We start from the raw sequence: 16314 nt of genomic DNA on the forward strand, positions 1-16314 counted from the left end.
AAGAAAGACAAGATCAGAAGTAGAAAACGTGTTTTTAATTAATTAATTGATCCATTTCCTCTTTTTTCTTTTTACAGTAGCAGTGATCAATCTGATTACTTCGCCTTCGTTTAGCTAGTAATCATACAAATCATGAAAAAGGTGATGATGCTTCAGTGGTAAGCAGTGGTGGAAGAAGTACTTGCAACCTTTACTCACGTATATGTACCAATACTGTACAAAAATGTTACAATACTTGCATTCCTGCATTCAAAATCTTAAGTAAAAGTACAATCAGTAAAACTAATTAAGTTTCAAAAGTAAAAGCTCAAGAGAGCTCAAAAGAAACAAGATTGTTCTAAATGTTATTAGAAATTATATAATTAGATTGTTAATACTGATGCATCATCATGATGTGTAAGCACCATGGTCAAGGTAGAGATCATTTTAACTACAATATAGACTGTATATAAACACTTCATGTGGGTAGTTTAGTCCATTGGTTTCCAACCTAGGCCCCTCCAAAGGGTCGCAAGATAAATCTGAGGGGTCATGAGATGATAAATTGGAGTGGAAATGTGTATTAATATTTTAGACTTTTCTCTAATGTTTGCTGTTATTTGTAAAACACTGGATGATTTTTACCTCTTTGGGCCTTGAGCAGTTATTTTAATGTAACCAAATGAACATCTGAAACTGAAGACAAAAAGGTTAGGAACCACTGGATTAATTTTTTCATACAATGAACTGTATTTTTTAAGCATTTTCTATGTTTTATTTAATGTAAAAAATCTTAATCTGAAAAGTAGCCAGTAACTTTAGCTGTCAAATAAGTGCATTGGTGTAAAAAGTAAAAGTCACATCCAGCAGAAGTTGAACACATTATCACCAAATTAATGTCATGCTTTATATTAAAAAAAAAAAAACTTTGAAAAAAAAACTTTGAAAATCCCCATATTGGCTCATTTGTAAAACTTGGTAAATGCAGATTTGTTCCTATTAACATCCTCCAAACGCCTCATGATGCTCACAAGACGCTCTGCACCGAATGTGTCTACAAACCTGAACGGACCTGAAGAAACATGACATTAAAAATGTGGGATCAGCACATTCACTACAGAGAGAGTTGTGTACTTCAGGGCTGCAATTTTAGATTTATGGATTCCATTTTGATTACATCTGCCATCATGGCAGGGATGGAAGCCAACTACAAACACAGCTCCAATGTCTCCCTCTACTGGGTCTCTCAGTATCCCCTCCTGGAGACGCAGAACTGCCTCATTTAAAAAGCGTGATACAATCCGGTACTGCATGTCAGAGTCTGAAGAACTGCTAGAAACACACATGATCATTATTTTATAGAGATATCAGAGTGCAATGTCTTACACCGCAGGGGAGCTGGCACATTGTATTTCTTGAAGATTTATACATCTTCAGGATTCACACTCCTGTATTCCTTGAATGAAAAACATGCACTGTTTTAGTAAAAATCAGTTCTCAAAGAAACTGACTCAATATGAAGTACAATATGTATCATATCAACAGTGCATCTTCACACTGAGCTGATACTTTAAATAACACATTAGTGGTAATTATCACCCACTGCTGCAGTTAACTACCTACATGCAGATAGTGTTGCACATCTGTCCCTGAATAATTTCCCACTAATCCCACTAACTTTAATGCATTCTGAAATTGTGTTTTGAAAAAAAAATAAGTCCAAAAAAAGTCCCTGTGGTTAACTGGCGACCTGTCCAGGGTCTCACCCATTGTAAGCTGGGATTGACCCCCCAAACCTACAGATTGACGGTAAATTCTGTAAAGGTTGAGGAAGGCACTCCATGGCTTGGGCCTGAAGGTTTCTGTTCAAATCTCACTAAACGTTAGATGAAGTGCGGCTTTCAGGGAGTGAAACAAGTTTGTTCTCCAAAGAATCCAGAAATCCTAAAGAAGTGCACATTTACTGTTCCACTTTTTCATTGTCAATACCACTTCTGGGTAACCAGCTGTGACCGAACGGCCAAACAATATACTGTATATCATACTTTTTAAAATATGAACATTAAATCATTTGTTTTGTCAGAGAGCTACTGAGCTCTTTCATGCATGCATGTATTTTTGGTACAGTTTAAAACTGGTTGTCCAAACTCTCAAACTGAAACGCTGAGGTAACTGAATTTCAGAGCATGAGATTGTAAACCTCCTTCAGGATTTATGCTTAATGTTGATGTCCTCAAACTCAGCCTCTATCACCATGTCAGCAGACTCGAAACCAGAATATTTAAGTTCGGCATCAACATTCCCCCCTTAACCTCAGTGTTGAGACTGAAGGCAAAGACAAGACATTTTCAAACCTTAAAGAGGATCATTCTATTCTTCTGAGTTGTTGTGAAAGCCACTTGCTTGTACCATTTTTTGAGAAATGGCGAAATGCAAATTTACATGTGCATCTCACCTTTTTTGGACCTGTTTATGTCCCCTGCTGATGTTCTCCACTCTGGTGCCCTTTAGAATGGTGGTCAGGCCACCTCGGCAACACCAGTACCCATCAGCCCTGCACCCAGGACCACCAGCCTCCTGACACACAAAACCTATTATACAGTTATTGTACAGAAAATACAGTCTTATTGCTGACATTGAGGCAATACCTTTTTATATACAGTCTATTGTCAATACATCAAATATTTGGGGTGTTGTTAACAGTATATCACCCCTGTCTACAACTCTTAGTTGAAGCTCAAAGTGTTTTTTCTTACAAGTCACCTGACTGAGATTCGAACACTGAAGTCATTGCCAACTAAATTGTTAAACTGTAGAAACATTTTGCCTAAAAAACAATTGAGGAAAAGAAAACTCACAAACTCACCACAGCTTCAGCCAGATAACGTGCCTCTCTGACCTGCTCCCTTCCAGTCCTGCTCCCTTCCAGTCTGGACACACAGAATGTCAAACACAAGACAGAGCGTGACCCACATATGAACAACATCGTGTGGAAATGTGTTTTTCTTCTGCTACTTCCCATTTGTGAGTTCCTCACCCCAATGATTTTGACAGGAGCAGGGTAGAGGTCTTTAGTCTGTTGACAGTTTACAGATGTGGACCATGTGGTGTATTTAGAGCCTGACCTCTATATCTGCGTATATAATTTGTTGATTACGACTTATCTGCATATCTGTTCTCTGGAAATCAAATACAGATGTGTACCACCAAACATATGATTTACTGACTGTGTCCACATTACTCTATTTAATAAATGTTTATAATAAATGTAATTTTATAAATTGTAAGTCTTTGCACAGCTAGACGTCAGCCATGATATCTAGTTAAATTAGGGCAACTAGTGTGAACCAGCCTTCACTCACTCTGCTTGAGGCTGTTGCTCCTTTGTAAAGGGAACCTTCTTATTGGATCCCTTGGCCACGCGCGCACAGCAACCTCCTCAAGGTATTCAATAGTGCTTGCCTCTGCAGGCTTCACACCAGGACCTTGAGTCAACAAACAGAGTTTAATCCCCCTCCACCCTCGTCTAGAGGAGCAAACCACAGAAGATTACAGCAGGAAAAAAGTACTATCTTTCGTATGAAGCACAGAAATTATGAAATGCCACACGTCGAACATACCCAGAGGGTCCACAAGCTGGTGCACTAGACCTATCTTCGTGGCTTTATCCGCCCTGATGTTCCTGCCTGTCAGCATCATGTCAGACGCTCCGGGGAGACCCACCTACACACACACATGCACGTGCATGCAACAAGTGGGTTGCAGATACTGTGAGTTGATATCCCCCCAAGTGAGGCTCTTGACCTTAATATACTCCAGTGTAGCTTAGTAGCCACTAGCACAAAACTGTGACAGTACTTTCAAGCCATTAACTGAATAACTGATTATTATGAGTGTGTGTATGTATCCTGTTTTAGGCAGCCTTTGAGTGCCGCCTGTTCCAGGCAGCAGTTCCAACATGAGCTCTGGTGTCCCCAGGAACGTTTCTTTGGTTTTTGTTCTGTAATGACAGGCTTTCTACAGAGAAGACGAGGCTTAGTGGTCAAATCTTAGTCACACACACACATACACACGGTCATACCTTGAGAGCCATAGATGGCAGCAACAATAGAGATGGAAGCTTTCTCAATCTTCTGACGTTCCTGAGAGAGATGGGTGGCCTCCTCACTGCTCTCACAGGATTAGATCCCAATTTACAAGCCCCAGTTTGCTTGCAGTCAAGAAAGTATGAAGCATTTTTTATTAGTTTCTGACTCTGATGGGGCGAAAACAGTTCCCAAAAATTACTGTATCTCTAAACTCTCACACATGTAGGCTATTCTGTGCGATCTCCTTTTGATAACTTATGCAATAAGTAATGTAATATTGTTTCACTTCCTTTCACTATGCCTCCCCTGAAACGGTTTGGAGGCCCCCTAGGGAGGCCCGCCTCACACTTTGAAAACCCCTGGCCTACTTCATATCTGCCCCAGCGATGAAGCAGCCAGACTTGCTGGAGATGAAGATGGCACTGTTCACTGCTCCGTTCGACCAGATCTCTCCCCCATCACCTCCATCAGCTCAGACTGCATCTGCAACGACAGTGTGTTCACCTACACACAAACACATGCACACATTCTGATTAATCATGTCGCATCTGTCAGTGAGAGACTGAGACAGAGACAGGTAGTCAAGACTGTCACAAACATAATCTCTCCCTCTCTCTCTCTCTGACATTTACCGTCTCATTCTTTCTTCCATAAACACACACCCACACGGCTACACGCACACACTTTGTCTGTTGAATCACTGAGTCGTATAACAGCCACGTGATCCTTGAGCTCGTAGCTGATGTGTCTGAGCTTGATGGAGAGAAAAGTGAAAAAAATAAAATAAAATAGAGGATAGATCGTCAAATAGAGGGCTACCAGTATTATATTATGCTAATTTCTGCTAGTTTAACAGTATCCCTGGTGAATGCTTGCATTAATACACTTGAACGGTGTCCTTGCTCAAGGACACACAGGCGAAATGTTGGAACTGGGAGGGCCCCACAAACCAGCCTGTCGCCAGGTGAATTGCAATTGAATGAAAAGTGAATGTTTTTAAAGAGTAACAAAACCCCAAGATCAAATCTGTGTGTGGCCAGAAATCTAATAAGTTAAAAGCAGATACTGAAGTGTCAAATTGCTATCGGCTGGTCTTCAATGTCAGGTGACGCAATCTCTGGCAGATGGTACCGATGATGTTCACAAATAGCAACTTATTGTTTGGAGTAACCAAAACACACTTCAGGACAAACACACACACACACCATTACACACAGTATAATGCATGTCAAATTCATTCTCTACATTTTAATCAGGAGCAGTGGGCAGCCACTGTACAGCGCCTGGGGAGCAGTTAGGGGTTCAGGGCCTTGCTCATGTGCACTTTAGGCAGTGCCCAGGAGGTGACTTGGCACCTCTCCAGCTACCAGTCCACACTGTATGACTGGTCGGTGCTGGACCCAAGTCCCCACAGACTGAACTACTGCCACCGAAGAAGACGACAAACTGTAAACATGGATGTAAACAATAGAGGTTACAAAATGTAAAAGAACTAAATATAAAAGAAAGTTTGCATGATGTTTTGTGAGGAAGGAAACACATTCACCTCAAGGACACACACAGTGTGTTTGATGAGTCAACAATGCAAATAGTTTTGAATAGTTTTGATGAGTAGTCAACAATGCAAATAGTTTGTTTACAGGACAGACAGTAATGATGTGAAACAAGGAGGGGTGAATTTGTTACAGACTGGTGAGGACAGTTTAATTCACAATCTTAAACATCTATAAATCTGGACTTGAAACTTTCACATCAGATAATGGCCACACAAACTTGATAATGTCTTACTTTTACTAAAACGGACTGATATATTGGTAAATCATCAGTCTGACCCCCAGTTGTCAGTGTATATTAGAAGCTATTAGATACTGTACTGTATGCTCATAGATTGCCCTCACATGAGGAGGAGGCAGGCCTGACCCTTGATCTACTTTTGGATCTAAGGTTACCCTCAACCCTCCCATCACTGGCAATAAAGTAACTTACAGCTCTCCTGCAGCCGGGCAGTGGTAAACAGATGGTGTCAATAAAGCTCAAACTAAAACACTAACTTTAGAAATAAAGGACCTCGGTCTCAGTCAATACTTAAAAAAAAAAAAAAAAAAAATCGATTAATTGTTTAGCCTATAAAACTGTGAGGACATTGTCTTCAATAAAACAAATATTCAATTGTTGACTTCGTATGACATACACTAACAATAAAGGATATTTGCTATTTGCAAACTTGGATAAAAACTCCGGCTGCAAGAGAAACTGCCATCTTCACCTGAAAGTCTTTCACAACGGCGTCCAATCTGACCGTTAGGGGCGCCAGCATGTCAAAAGGCAAACAAGATAAGGACCTCAAAACACGCTAAAATATCGCCGTACCATAAAATGTTATTATACTCAAATTATTATCTGTTATTTAATTAAAAAATATTTTGTGACGTTAGTATTATAATTCAATTATAATTACACCCGCGTGTAATAAAGAGCTTTTTTAATTATAAATTACAACTATAGAATTAGTTACTAATTTGTTTTCTTCAGGCATTATTCTGGTCAGCTAAAACACATTGGTGGGTCCTTGAAAGCGTAGTTCTGTAGCACTAGTCTGGCTGATCGTTTGACAGGGACCCTGTGTCGGGAAAGACAACAGAAGTACAGGTAACCTTCAACTTCGCTTTCACTGTTAATAACAGTGATAGATAATACAACTAGAAAGAGAAAAGATATAGTGTTGACTCTGCAAATGCGTTACTTCATCCCAAGCACAGAGAAATAGATCACAACTGATTGGAAACTTTAGCTAACAACTAGCCGCCTAGCTTTACTAGCCTGCATCTAGCTTCCAGCTTCATCGTTTTGCTGTTTAAATTCTTTCAGTAATGTATTTTTTAGGTTTAAACGTTACTTTAAGAAACCAAATATTTAGACAATCTGTAAGCAGTGCTGACCCTGATTGAGTCCCGTGATTCTTGCATTATTTCTGTCACTGTCATTGTCCAGGAGAGGAATCTAGGTGAAGGGTCACAGCCAGGGTTTGGGGGGTTGGGCTGGGTGATCGTTAATGATATGTCTTAATATCTCTACAAAATAAAGCATAGAATAAAACATTATATTATCGTATTTCTTCTGTAAGTTAACGTTAAATATGTACACAATTTTAAAACACAGAGGCGTGCGACCTCTGACGTGTATAGCAATTGTAAGTCGCTTTGGATAAAAGCGTCAGCTAAATGAATAAATGTAATGTAATGTAATTTAATATGGCCAAATGCGGGAACAGAGTGCTTCATGTGCATGTGCTTCATGACGAATCTTTAAATGTCTTACGTTTATAGTTAGACACACATCTAGTGTTTCTACTGATTAGCAGGGTAACATTGTATTTCTACAGTTGTATATGGAGTTTAATCTCTCTAAGTTAACGTTACACCAGCTGCTATCCTCTATACTCACAAATATACACAAATATCATCTGTACCTGTACTTATTATTTCTATTAGTATTTAATTTACTACTACTATTTATCATGACACTTCTGTTAATTCTGTAAAATACTGTACATGTCAACACTCCTTATATTTAGATGTTTAGATTTTAGAATAAGCATTTCTGATTCTGACTGATGCAGTTTATTATGTCTGGTGTGATTCAGATGTTGAAGTCACAGGTGCATACTACAGTTGACCTATTGCCTACAGAAGTAGGTCTGAGTATTACCTGAGAGGCCTTGTGTTGTGTTTTTGTGTGGTTATATCACTCCACAATCAGAGTGGTGATTATAATGCTAATACATAAAACCCTCATGAGTTATGCAGATAAACATTTAAAATAACAATGTCATTGTAAATGGAGACATAGAAAGCCACAACTTCAAAAAACACTATTAAAAATATAGAAGTATGTATACTCATTTATAATTAGGTACCTAGCTAAAACTAATGCAGTCTAATACAATAAATCTTACATTCATGAATGTTATACTGTTCAGTTTTTGTTGATTCAGGGCCATAACCTTTTCATAAGGAGCCTGGTAAACTTTGTTGTAACAATTAAAGTTTTATTCTTTGTAGAACATAATGACGTCCATGTTGCTGAACACGATGCGGGGCTGCTCGGTCAGCCCTTCCTGGGCGATGCAGTTTGGTAAGTTGTGTACATTGACAGTTTTACAGATTTTCAATATATGTCAAGGCACTGAGAAAAACATTCTAGCAACAACAGAATGGAGTCACAAAGGCAACATACAACACCAACACTTATTGTTTGGCCATTGGCACTTTTGTTTATTTAGCCTCTCCATTTGCTGCCAAAACACTGTTACCTCCTTATATTGGTGTATAGTATATTAATCGTTATAAATGTTTGTTCCAACCTAAGTTCGGTGAAGTATTTTAAACTATTGAGGAATATTTTTCTCTGTGTGTTGCAGGGGCGCGCTCTCTCAGTACCACGTCCCAGCTTCAGGCTCAGGGTGAGTTGACTCTTAAGTGATATCATTTACATTCACATAAAAATCCAGATTATAGCCTTGTGGAGATCACACTGTTTTAAATGTGAGCAGAAGAGCCTCTGTTTATTTGATTCATTTATTTTTCTGGACAGAACCTGTGCAAAACTAAATGTTGAATTAATCCTATGAATCTAAATGTTTGGAAATTTTATATTGTGATGGTAATCAAATTTATTCCATATATCCATCAACCGGTTTCTTTTCAGTTCAGACAAAGAGCAAAAAGACACTGGCTCGCCCTGGTATGAAGAACATAGTTCTGGTGGAAGGAGTTCGAACCCCTTTCCTGTTGTCTGGAACCACGTACGTATCTGCTGTGGCTGTGACCACTTTAAGTTTATGGTGCTTTGATGAGAACAAAGCTCAACAAAGGTTCATTGACCTGTAGATGATCAGAAAAGTGAAATGAACATGTTTGTCTTTTTTAAATGTTGAATTGTCAAGGAAAACCTGTAGTCACATTACTTTTACTGAGAGATAATCTTGGCTTGAAGGAAAAACCTTCCTGGTTTGTGTTTACAGATATGCTGACCTTATGCCCCATGACCTGGCCAGAGCAGCTATGCAGTAAGTGTGTCCTTAAGTTGTGTGCTGAAATCACTGCTTTCAATTTGGGGAAGTAAGAAAGGCTCTTCATCACGTGCGAGTGCAATGTGTGGTGTTACCAGCCAGTATAGGCATTAAAACAAGAGTTACATATAACCACTGTTCTGTGAATAGTGGGTGTCCTTAAGATGTTAATATCTCTGCTTTAAAGCTTCTAAAACGCTGTAGACAGCAGGAGTGAACAATGGCGCAACTATCTGACAGAGATGTGGAGTGTGGGAATATTTTGTTTACTTTTGTCCCTGTCATTTCACAAGCCTGTTTCTCAAATTCTGAGAATCTTTATGTATGACAGAAAGTTGTTTTTTAAAGATTTACATATGGGTTTCCCTAGGGGTCTGCTACACAGGACGGGTATACCCAAAGATGCTGTAGACTACATTATCTATGGAACAGTCATTCAGGAGGTCAAAACCAGCAATGTAGCCAGAGAGGTATTCACTCACTCAGTCACTCACTCACTCACTCACACTAAATGGTTATAGTATCTGGAGCTTCACGTACATATGTTTTCATTTACTAGCTTTAAGACTCAATCCTAAGCATTGAGCATTAAGCAGTAATATAAAATATTAACCAAAGGAGCATTCTGTGCTCTGCACATACATCTGTGTGTAAAGTTATGAAGGGGGCTCCAGTTCTGTTGTGCACCTTCATTTTTTTACCGTGATTTCAGGCTGCACTGGGTGCAGGCTTCTCCGACAAGATCCCAGCTCACACCGTCACCATGGCCTGCATCTCCTCCAACCAGGCAATGACCTCAGGTATGTGAGGGGAAGAAATCTCTACACCAAACCTCTTCCATTTGACATGTACTGTATATTTTGGTCTAGGCAATCATCATCATTATACATATTGTCATTTATTGACTTGATATTATTGTTTTGTTATTGTTTGTAAGTAATCAAAATACATTTTAACCTTGACAAATGGGCATGTTGAAGATGAGGAATCATAAAACAGCTATATAGATGTCTGATGACAATGAAGTGGAAATAATGGTGGAGGATCACAGCAGGAGAAAGAGATCAGACGTGTCATGACAGTAAGGCACATGTGCAAAGAACGCTATGGTAAAAAACAAGGAATATAAAAACAGGGTGAATGTCATTTTTGTAAAAGTTTCTTATTTTTTTTAAATTTCCATATTAACTGGGTTGGTTGACCTTTGTCTCTTTCTCATCCTTCCTTCTCTCCAGCTGTTGGTCTGATTGCTGCAGGCCAGTGTGATGCTGTCGTGGCAGGAGGGGTGGAGTTCATGTCCGATGTTCCTATCCGTCACAGCCGTAAGATGAGGAAAACCATGCTGTCCCTCAACAAGGCAAAGACCGTTGGCCAGAGGCTCAGTCTGATTGGCAGTATCCGGCTGGCACACCTCTCCCCAGAGGTACGTTTTCACTTAAAATCTCCTAGAGATTCACTTTTTCAGATTGTTAAATTTGACTCCAAAGCTGTTTTGCAATTTCAGAAATCTTGGATCATTGCCCTACAGTGCACTATTCCATCCTGTAACCTTTGTGTGTGTGTGCGCGCAGCTTCCTGCTGTGGCAGAGTTCTCCACAGCTGAAACGATGGGCCACAGTGCTGACCGTCTGGCTGCTGCATTTGGGGTCTCCAGAGTGGAGCAGGATGAGTTTGCTCTGCGATCACACACTCTTGCCAAAAAGGCCCAGGATGCCGGTCTGCTGCAGGATGTCGTCTCTTTTAAAGTGCCAGGTAAACTTTGCTTCACTCTTTTAACTGTAAGACATAACATTACACAATAAAGAGTTGTAGATGGTTGTTAAATATGGTTGGTTCTATTGTTATAATTAGTAGTGCAATGTTTGCATTACTTTTGTGTGTTGATTTTAACCTTATTTAGATTGTTAGTAGTTGTGTGTAGAGCGGAAACAATGGATTGCTTAGTCAATCGGCAGAAAATGAATCTGCAGCTATTTTAATAATTGATTAATCAGTTATGTCATTTTCTTCTTTATTTTGTTTTATCTAAATATTGTTACTAAACTTTACTGTTTTAAGATTTACTATATTTTTATTGTGTGGACTCGAGAAATATTATTAACTGCTATGTCAGAAGCTGATGGGATCCAATAAAATAAATACTAACTGTATTTAGGCAGCAGTCATTTAAGTACATCTTGCCTATGGATAAATTCCTACCCAAGTTGTACCTTGGAGTGATACAACTAACTCATTTTGACTCCAAATGAAGAGATTATGCATAGCACTGTATACCAGCAACAAATTCAGGTAAAGGCTAAAACATAATACAAAAGAGAGAAGACACATTCTTCCGTTGAAGGAGAATAGATTTATGCACATACTGTGTTTGTATTTACAGAATCAATTTTAACTGACTGGCTTAAATAATGATTGTGTGAGAGAGGCATGGGATTGCATGCAGTTGCAGCATCTTGACTGCTGCCATGTTTTATATGTATTTTGAGTACTCTGATGCAGAAAGTTAGTAAAACATATCTGGTAAATATAATGGTGTCAAGTTACCACCACCAGCCAATTACATAACCGTACGGCATAGTACACACAATACAAAGCTAGTGCTTTTTCCAGTGTCGGAGCTAACTGAATAGAAAAGTACAGCCTTTACCACAGTAGCTAATAATTTTGTAACTTAAGTTTTTTTTTACTTTAACAAATGCAACATACAGTATGTCCAATTTAGTATTGCTTTATAGAAAACATCACATAGCCTTGAGCTTGTTTTTATTGTTTACGCGATGAGCATATATATTTTTTTGTCTTTACCAGGCCGTGATATTGTTTCCAAGGACAACGGCATCCGCCCATCCTCCATGGAGCAAATGGGCAAACTAAAGCCTGCCTTCATTAAACCTCACGGCACAGTCACCGCTGCCAACTCCTCCTTCCTGGTAAACATACACACACACGCACATATCAGGCCCCACAGCACTCTGTGTTCTTAATTCATCCTTCTTTGCATTGTCACCATGCTGCTTGTTTGTGTATGTCCTCAGACTGACGGTGCCTCTGCTGTGCTCATCATGTCTGAAGAGAAAGCTTTGGCTATGGGTTACAAGCCTAAGGCCTACCTCAGGTAACTGCATCCACTCTGTTTGGTAGAGCATCCTCAATTGACCCTTCACTAAGCCACGCCCCCCTTAGTTACTGTAGCTAAGTCCAACAAACTAATGGACCTGACAGACTTTTATCACAGTGCTGCCACTGTCTATTACTGCTCTCCCTGGAGAAATATTGTCTAATTTTTGGGAAAAAACGTTCTCAGAAAGAAGCAGACAGTTTTGCAGTTGCATTGTGCATATGAAGGTTGTATTCAGGCTGTCAAACTGACTCAAAAAAATAATGATAGAAGTTAAAGCCTACCGATCATAGGGTAAAAGTGAACCACAATATCACCTGACTATTGAGATGGAGGACAACGATATTAAAGATCAACATTATTTCTGTACAGCCGGGTAGGTCTCTGTTCACTATTACAATCATTAAAAAGCAGAACAGTAGGGCTTTATAATGTTCTATTCAATAGGAAGTTAGATAACTAACATTACATTAGGAACAACCCACAGTCTACATTTCTCTGGATTTGTGATGGAGCGCAGCCATGAAAGTGTCGGACCTCAATTAGAATCCTATATTGTGCTGTGATAGGCCAGCCTCATGTTCAGGGCGTGGCGTAGCGAAGGGTCAATTCCCCCAGCGATGCTATATCAGTTGATATGCTGATCATGTTATTTTGTCATCCTGGCAGAGACTTTGTCTACGTGTCTCAGGACCCCAAAGATCAGCTGCTCTTGGGGTGAGTCCCTCTGTATTGTATTATTGCCTGGGAGGCATGTCAACTGATGATGCTTTTCCTCATTTTATTTTGAAGTTAATTTATTATAATTTATTTTTAGTTCATTTATATCACCTTTTTAGTTCAGTTAAAAAAGTAATATGTACCTTATACCAGTTGTGATGATAACTAACCATGTGTGTGTTTTAACCTACTGTGCATTTGTTTCTGTAGGTAAAGGCTCTCTTGAAGACTAAATATTGTTTTATTTTATTTTTCAGGCCAACGTACGGTACACCAAAGGTCCTGGAACGGGCTGGCTTGACCATGAGTGACATTGATGTCTTTGAGTTCCACGAGGCATTCGCAGTAAGTTATCACATTTGGTAGGGCTGGACGATCAATCAGAAGTTTTCAAATACAAAAACAAGATAATCGAGAGAAAACGATGATTGTACCGCATTCCGTTTCGCTGTGGTGCTCTCTTTTTGTCTTGTGTTATGAATCCAGCGCACCCCCTTTCCACTCTCTAAAAGCCCAAACTCACTCTCAGCCAGGCTGTGGCATGTTTTGTTCAGCTCAAGCCGAGATGATGAGAGGTTTTACGGCATTTTACATTAGCCTAGCAGACTTTTTCTCTACTCATAGCTTAACAAATTACATATTAATTATACTTTTCACACTCAACAGTTCAAGTCACTGCCTCTCCCTAACAGAATACCATGTTTAAATTTCAGCGTTATGCAACATAACAATTTGTCATCAACTCAGTAGATCACTTGGCACCTAAGAAGCCCCGGCCCACATACAGAGCCCCCTCGGTGGCCCATCCACCCCCCTTTAAGAAGGAATCCTGTGGACACACTGCCTTGCTTTCATCGTCTTGCACTCTAAGATGCTGTTTAAAGTTAATAATGTTGGATTACTATTCCTTATTTCATGGGCTATTTAGGGTTTTATGCACAATGCATATATAATGCATGATGTTTTTGAGGTCATTGAGTAATCGTGTTAAATTATCATGATCTCAATATTGACCAAAATAATCATCAATCAAGCAGCCCTAACATTTTGGGGAGAAAGCTGTGTGAGCTGGTGTAGTGGTGTCTGAATGTGTGCGTTGGTCTTTTTACTGTCGTGTCAATCTCCAAGATATTTTAAGTCACAGATGTGCATTTCTTAAATGATTGAACTAGAATCTCTCAATTTCTGTGTCTGCCTTCATCCAATTGTGGCCTATGTTATTCATCGACATCGATGTTGGAGTCTACTTCATATCCTGCACCTTTGAATCAGAAGAAATCAATGTGTTTACTGTCTGGTATCTATGATAACTGTGTGTGTGTGTTCGTGTTCGTGTTCCAGGGTCAGATAATGGCAAATCTGAAGGCTATGGACTCAGATTGGTTCGGCCAGACGTACTTGGGCAGGAAATCGAAGGTAAAGATATCTGCTGATCAGCTGTTGGCTTTTTCTCAGAATGGATCCATACAGTACATCTGGATGCTTGCTGCATGCTGCAACAGATGAACATTGACCACATTCTGGCCAAGATAGTCATATGATGAAAAGCATTTGGGATTGGTGTCATCATATTTCTATACGGATTTACTGAAATACAAAAATTCTAAAAAAGTAATATCAAAGAAATTTAGATCTTGTTTTACTAGTTTATTTTTAATTTCACACCTAATATTACCACAATCAGTGAACATCAATTAGAAATGTGATCTGTTGGCTTTGTTTTATATACATAATAATGTTTCGAAAAGTACAGATTAATATAAAGAGACTAAATAGTAACAAAATAATTGCATGAATTAACACCAAGGGATCCATGCAAAGCAATTTTTAGGGAAAACATGTCAATGCAATCCAGTTCCTTGCCCTTCTTTTTCATTTTAACTGCATTCCAGTAATATGGAAGACATGTTGGATATAGTTTTAAAGTTAAAACGTATTGAGCTGATCTTTAACCAGTCAGTGTCTGTTTCTAGCCCCCACCTCTTTGAATGCGGAATTCAGATTTTTACACGAAGGATAAAAATGTAAATATCAGTCCTGACCAAATGTGTGCAGGTGGGAGCTCCTCCCATGGAGAAGTTCAACCTGTGGGGAGGCTCTCTGTCTCTGGGTCATCCATTTGGTGCCACAGGCTGCAGGCTGGTAACCACAGTGGCACACCGGCTGCAGAAGGAGGGAGGACAGTATGGACTGGTGGCGGCTTGTGCTGCCGGAGGACAGGTAATTCATGGCTGACAGCCATGGCTTGTGTGATTCTGCTGTCTCATGCACATGGCTGTTAAATTAAAATGTCCAAGTAGTTTGGTACGACTAGTTCAGATCTTAAAATATTGAAAAATGTAGACTTAAGTATAAAATGCACAATATGTTATAGTATTTTGTTTATTTATAATGTGACTAGGAAAATAATTTTCCAGATTACACATTTTTATTTCTGGGCAGCTCTGATGTTCTTTAAAAAGGGACATTTGACTGCATTTTTCTTAACTTTCTTTTTTAGATCTTGTTTAGACATTTAAAATCTTTACATCCTATTTATTTTGATTGTTTTCTTCTGTTTTCCAGGGTCATGCCATGGTGATTGAGGCCTACCCCCAGTAAAGTGCTTAAAAACACCACCTGATCTTCAGGTTCATCATGACTGCTACACACACACACACACACACACTAACATCCAGACAACAGAGTGTACATACTAGCACAACCTTGCCTTGATCAGAAAGGAGTCAGATATAGTATGTGAGCGTCTTTGAGGAATCTTGTGTAAATTCAACTTTGCTTAGAGGTTGTTAAATTATAGCAGAATGCCATTGAGGAATGTTGCCTAGGGCTTTGTGGACTTTTGAGGCGCACCATGTCAACGTTGTCACTGAGGCGAATGTAACATAGTAAAATGTAAGCACTCAGGGGAGCTGGAGTGATTCTAATGTTTATATACGCTGTGATATTCTTTTCTTACGAATTAAATGGTGTGATGATACCCACACTGTTTTCTGGGTTTGCTTTCTTTTTTTGTCTTTTTCACAGCAGTTATTTTGACCTGTCATGGGAGGAGAAGCAACAATTTTGCTAGTAGCATTAACAATGACTCTGTTCTAGTCAAGTGTGCCACTAAGCCATGACGGTCTGCAAGCATTCACAGTACCTGGGTCTACACATTCCTGCACATGCACATTGATTATCTGCAGCCGAAATGCCAGAAATTCACTGGTTCCAGCTTTTAAAATGTGAATTTGATGGTTTTCTTCTAGTCTTATGTGAGAGTACAGTGAATACCTTTGGGATTTGGACTGTTGCAACAAGCTACTGAAACTTTAATTTAAACAGACATACTGTAC

At 39.3% G+C, this 16314-nt stretch overlaps 1 protein-coding gene and 2 long non-coding RNA genes across 3 annotated transcripts; 1 reads left to right on the forward strand and 2 right to left on the reverse strand.

Annotated features, from left to right (window-relative positions):
- Positions 1-1322: 1322 nt before the first annotated feature.
- LOC119908892 lies at positions 1323-2899 on the reverse strand. Its single transcript, XR_005445353.1, has 3 exons — positions 2846-2899; positions 2435-2570; positions 1323-1435 (listed from the first exon to the last, which is right to left on the reverse strand). It is a non-coding gene; the product is annotated as an uncharacterized LOC119908892 (long non-coding RNA).
- A 448-nt stretch (positions 2900-3347) lies between these two features.
- Positions 3348-5362, reverse strand: LOC119908891. Its single transcript, XR_005445352.1, has 4 exons — positions 4436-5362; positions 4061-4189; positions 3600-3702; positions 3348-3464 (listed from the first exon to the last, which is right to left on the reverse strand). It is a non-coding gene; the product is annotated as an uncharacterized LOC119908891 (long non-coding RNA).
- Positions 5363-6628: 1266 nt separating this feature from the next.
- On the forward strand, positions 6629-15962 carry hadhb (hydroxyacyl-CoA dehydrogenase trifunctional multienzyme complex subunit beta). Its single transcript, XM_038726986.1, has 16 exons — positions 6629-6716; positions 8129-8201; positions 8488-8529; positions 8775-8871; positions 9091-9135; positions 9509-9608; positions 9851-9938; positions 10374-10561; positions 10710-10890; positions 11947-12068; positions 12174-12253; positions 12926-12973; positions 13234-13321; positions 14318-14392; positions 15032-15196; positions 15542-15962. The coding sequence occupies exons 2-16, from the start codon at positions 8135-8137 to the stop codon at positions 15575-15577; spliced, it is 1422 nt and encodes a 473-aa protein (XP_038582914.1). The 5' UTR covers positions 6629-6716; positions 8129-8134; the 3' UTR covers positions 15578-15962.
- Positions 15963-16314: the final 352 nt, after the last annotated feature.

Source organism: Micropterus salmoides, unplaced genomic scaffold (assembly GCF_014851395.1).
Source record: "Micropterus salmoides isolate LMB-PRFRI ecotype aquatic unplaced genomic scaffold, ASM1485139v1 Ms_hic_scaffold_18, whole genome shotgun sequence".
NCBI lineage: Eukaryota > Metazoa > Chordata > Actinopteri > Centrarchiformes > Centrarchidae > Micropterus > Micropterus salmoides.